General features: G+C 41.9%; 1 protein-coding gene and 1 pseudogene across 3 annotated transcripts in view; both read left to right on the top strand.

The window, feature by feature from the left end:
* Nucleotides 1-1,971, top strand: part of olfm1b (olfactomedin 1b) — a 34,689-nt gene extending 32,718 nt beyond the window's left edge. For all 3 annotated transcript variants that reach the window (XM_016272398.1, XM_016272397.1, XM_016272399.1), the window contains one exon: nucleotides 912-1,971. In XM_016272398.1, coding sequence (XP_016127884.1) covers nucleotides 912-1,586 — 675 coding nt within the window. In that variant the 3' untranslated portion in view covers nucleotides 1,587-1,971. The remainder of the gene's footprint in view (nucleotides 1-911) is intronic.
* A 517-nt stretch (nucleotides 1,972-2,488) lies between these two features.
* LOC107585430 (noelin pseudogene) lies at nucleotides 2,489-4,899 on the top strand (annotated as a pseudogene).
* Nucleotides 4,900-5,393: the final 494 nt, after the last annotated feature.

Genomic DNA, 5,393 nt, shown 5'->3' with positions numbered 1-5,393 from the left:
CTATCTATCTATCGATCCGTCGATCCGTCCGTCCGTCCGTCCGTCCGTCCATCCATCTGCCTATCTATCTATCTATCTATCTATCTATCTATCTATCTATCTATCTATCTATCTATCTATCTATCCAACCGTCCATCCGTCTGCCTGTCCGTCTATCTATCTATCTATCTATCTATCTATCTATCCAACCGTCCATCCATCTGCCTGTCCGTCTGTCCGGCCATCTATCTATCTATCTATCCGTCCATCCATCTGCCTGTCCGTCTATCTATCTATCTATCTATCTATCTATCTATCTATCTATCTATCTATCTATCTGTCCATCTGTCTGCCTGTCCATCTATCTATCTATCTATCTATCTATCTATCTATCTATCGATCCGTCCATCCATCTGCCTGTCCGTCCGTCCGTCCATCTATCTATCTATCTATCTAACCGTCCATCCATCTGCCTGTCTGTCCGTCCGTCCATCTATCCGTCCGCCCATCTATCCATCAATCTGTCCATCCATCCACTTACACACTTCAAGGTTTTTTGAGCTACAAAATTTTCAAATAAGACTTTGTAAAGCCAACATTTAAGATTCAAAATAAATCTGAATTTCAATTGAAGTTCCTGTTTGCTACCTCTCATTTAAAAATGGTGCACAACCCTGATGAACATCTGAAAAAGTTTGCGTTCAATATACATTCTGACAAACATCTGCTGCATGTTGCGCAAAAATCCGAAATGGAATGTTTACCTGCTAGACATACTCTAGTTGAGCAAATGCTAAAAACGACACCCTCCAGATGAAAACTAATGCACATCTGCTCAACATACTTGTGCTACAGGGATGTGTCTCATTAACTCAATTCCTTGTATTGTTAAGTCATTTATATTAATCACTTACTCTCTCACTTCTGTTCAGGTGTGGTACATGGACGGCTATCATAACAACCGTTTTGTGCGGGAATATAAGTCTATGGCGGACTTCATGACGTCCGATAACTTCACGTCTCACCGCCTGCCGCACCCTTGGTCCGGGACGGGTCAGGTGGTCTACAACGGCTCCATCTATTTCAACAAGTTCCAGAGCAACATGATCATCAAGTTTGACTTCAAGACGTCCACCATAAGTAAATCTCAGCGTCTGGACAACTCGGGCTACAGTAACACCTACCACTACGCCTGGGGCGGACACTCCGATATCGACCTCATGGTGGATGAGGGCGGGCTCTGGGCCATCTACGCCACCAATCAGAATGCGGGGAACATAGTCATCAGCAAACTCCACCCCCTGACCCTGCATATAATCCAGAGCTGGACGACCAATCACCCGAGACGCAGCGCCGGGGAGTCGTTTATGATTTGCGGGACGCTGTACGTGACCAACGGCTACTCGGGAGGGACGAAAGTCTACTACGCCTACCAGACCAACTCCTCAACGTACGAGTACATCGATATCGTTCTGCAGAACAAGTACTCGCACATCTCCATGCTGGACTACAACCCACGAGATCGAGCGCTGTACGCCTGGAATAACGGACATCAAGTCCTGTACAACGTTACGCTTTTCCACGTCATCCGCTCGGAGCAACTGTAACCTTGGAGGATTTGGTTGGGAGTATCTGAAGACAATCTTTAGGAATGTTCTTCGACAGATCGTTACAAAAAATGCTATGCTGAATGAAAACTAAACCTGAACAATAGACATGTGAATGGAAAATAGAACACAAAAACATGAACAGACCAATCATTTTGAGCCAAAAAAAATGAAATTAACAAAGCCACGCCTTTCTTTTTTTACAAAATGACTTTACTGTCTGATCAGATGTTTTCCAGTAGCACTAAAAATAAATTTCTCCATGCTTTTCTGCGCACTGAAATGTAGGGAACGTTGGGATTAGTTACGGACTAGTAGCCCACACTCAACCTAATAAACTGAGCGTGTGCAGGAAAACCGATGGTGCTTCACTTGGCAAACTAACATGGACGGCTTACCAGTCTATCTATCTATCTATCTATCTATCTATCTATCTATCTATCGATCCGTCCATCCATCTGCCTGTCCGTCCGTCCGTCCATCTATCTATCTATCTATCTAACCGTCCATCCATCTGCCTGTCTGTCCGTCCGTCCATCTATCCGTCCGCCCATCTATCCATCAATCTGTCCATCCATCCACTTACACACTTCAAGGTTTTTTGAGCTACAAAATTTTCAAATAAGACTTTGTAAAGCCAACATTTAAGATTCAAAATAAATCTGAATTTCAATTGAAGTTCCTGTTTGCTACCTCTCATTTAAAAATGGTGCACAACCCTGATGAACATCTGAAAAAGTTTGCGTTCAATATACATTCTGACAAACATCTGCTGCATGTTGCGCAAAAATCCGAAATGGAATGTTTACCTGCTAGACATACTCTAGTTGAGCAAATGCTAAAAACGACACCCTCCAGATGAAAACTAATGCACATCTGCTCAACATACTTGTGCTACAGGGATGTGTCTCATTAACTCAATTCCTTGTATTGTTAAGTCATTTATATTAATCACTTACTCTCTCACTTCTGTTCAGGTGTGGTACATGGACGGCTATCATAACAACCGTTTTGTGCGGGAATATAAGTCTATGGCGGACTTCATGACGTCCGATAACTTCACGTCTCACCGCCTGCCGCACCCTTGGTCCGGGACGGGTCAGGTGGTCTACAACGGCTCCATCTATTTCAACAAGTTCCAGAGCAACATGATCATCAAGTTTGACTTCAAGACGTCCACCATAAGTAAATCTCAGCGTCTGGACAACTCGGGCTACAGTAACACCTACCACTACGCCTGGGGCGGACACTCCGATATCGACCTCATGGTGGATGAGGGCGGGCTCTGGGCCATCTACGCCACCAATCAGAATGCGGGGAACATAGTCATCAGCAAACTCCACCCCCTGACCCTGCATATAATCCAGAGCTGGACGACCAATCACCCGAGACGCAGCGCCGGGGAGTCGTTTATGATTTGCGGGACGCTGTACGTGACCAACGGCTACTCGGGAGGGACGAAAGTCTACTACGCCTACCAGACCAACTCCTCAACGTACGAGTACATCGATATCGTTCTGCAGAACAAGTACTCGCACATCTCCATGCTGGACTACAACCCACGAGATCGAGCGCTGTACGCCTGGAATAACGGACATCAAGTCCTGTACAACGTTACGCTTTTCCACGTCATCCGCTCGGAGCAACTGTAACCTTGGAGGATTTGGTTGGGAGTATCTGAAGACAATCTTTAGGAATGTTCTTCGACAGATCGTTACAAAAAATGCTATGCTGAATGAAAACTAAACCTGAACAATAGACATGTGAATGGAAAATAGAACACAAAAACATGAACAGACCAATCATTTTGAGCCAAAAAAAATGAAATGAACAAAGCCACGCCTTTCTTTTTTTACAAAATGACTTTACTGTCTGATCAGATGTTTTCCAGTAGCACTAAAAATAAATTTCTCCATGCTTTTCTGCGCACTGAAATGTAGGGAACGTTGGGATTAGTTACGGACTAGTAGCCCACACTCAACCTAATAAACTGAGCGTGTGCAGGAAAACCGATGGTGCTTCACTTGGCAAACTAACATGGACGGCTTACCAGTCTGTGCAATATCCTAATTCCAATTTGTGTGCTTTGCAAAGCTCATTTCTTAAGGTAGAGTAATACAAAAAATTGTGATTGGGTGAAGGCGTTGACTGTTGAAAAGCTCGTTCAAAGGACTCTCGTGAGATTTTACTTGAACTTACCTGCGATTAAGTCGTTGTGATGCGGACCATATCATGGTATTTTTTAACGACCTACATGTATGTAGCACCTGAGAACAACCCAAAGTGTGCTATTAAAGTCAACATGAAATCACACATTCCCGGTCTTAATATGCATAATTACCGTAACTTGCTCCACCTCTGAAACGACCTTCACTTTTGGATCAAGAACACTTATTTGAACATATCCATCATTCTGGTCATATTTACCAGTGCAATCAATTCCCAATGGATAAAATCAAGTCTCGTCAAGCGTTTTTCTTGTCGAATATCCTGATAACACAAACATAATTTCATGTTAACTTTAAAACTTCTCTGGTGAGTTTATCACCCTTCAGGCTACTGATACACACGTTGTTGTGCTTGTAAATGGATGTCAGCTGCATCTGCATCATGATTGCTATGATACACCAACTCCGCGTAACAGATGTGCCGGTTTTACTAGCAGATGGTTCAGACAATCTTACTCCGATTTAGTCTCCGTGCTGGTGAATTCTTGTAAAATGATTCTTTAGTTTTGCATGAGCAGTTTTTACATGCACAGGTGTGCTCAAAGGAATGTTTACCTGTGTGACGCTGTACATGACTGATTTGGGATCAGGGATGGTGGGAGGGAGGGAGGATGGGGTTGGTTATAGTCTCTAGAAACCTGGGAATTTAAAAAAAGATGCTTGTTTCTATCTGGTTTGTTTCGAGTGGCTTGTTTCTTAACGCCCATTCTTGATTTTTGTAGATTTACAGTTTGATGTTTTTTGTAATTTACAGTAGTACCGTCTGCTTGGGTGATGCTTCAGTGTCTTTGTTTCAGTTTGTTGGCGTTAGAAAGCCACATTTCTGTCACGAAAAAGATTGATATCAGAATGTAAAATGTCTCTAAGTCACTTTGGAGGACAACTAAAATATGAATATGAAACTATAACATCATTGATCAGTCTAATATATAATGTACTCATTTTATCAAGGCTCATACTGTCTTATGAAGCTAATTAGCTAAAGCTAATTCCAGCTTTCATTCTTTTTGTGCTTAGCTGGATGTGTGTTGTACCCGCAATACGATGATTCTTATCAATAAAAGAGGATTTATGTCCTGATGTCATCATTCGGTATTGATCTCTGAGTGTGTTTCATTGTGAGGTCAAGGTTTCATCCCAAATGTTGAAAAAAAGTCGCACAAAAACTGGCTTCGGGATGCTGGTTTTTGCTATAGTCTAACCAACAAGACTACCTTGATTAACTAGATGTTAATTGATTTTAGTTAGATGAGCTTCATTAGCTGTTATACATGCGGAGGATAGGGTGAATTAAAGCTCATGAACAGATTCTGCATAAAACTGTTAAAAAGTTATCATGGCATCCAGTTACGTAACATGACTGATCAAAGATTATTGCTTTCTGTTTCCTATTTTTAAGCCATGTCTAAAAAATATTCTAATGATTATTACGGTTATTAAACAGTACAAACTACAGTCGAAGCCCAGCAGGCACAAAACAGTTTTACAAAGTTGCATTTTAGTTGCAATTAAAAAAATAAAATAAAAGTATAAAACTGTCGTAGCATCCTCTAATTATATAACATGACTAATCAAAGGT

Source organism: Sinocyclocheilus grahami, unplaced genomic scaffold, assembly GCF_001515645.1.
Source record: "Sinocyclocheilus grahami isolate Dianchi unplaced genomic scaffold, SAMN03320097.WGS_v1.1 scaffold70.1, whole genome shotgun sequence".
NCBI lineage: Eukaryota > Metazoa > Chordata > Actinopteri > Cypriniformes > Cyprinidae > Sinocyclocheilus > Sinocyclocheilus grahami.
Note: the sequence above shows the minus strand (reverse complement) of the source record. Positions and strands in the feature narration are given on the sequence as shown.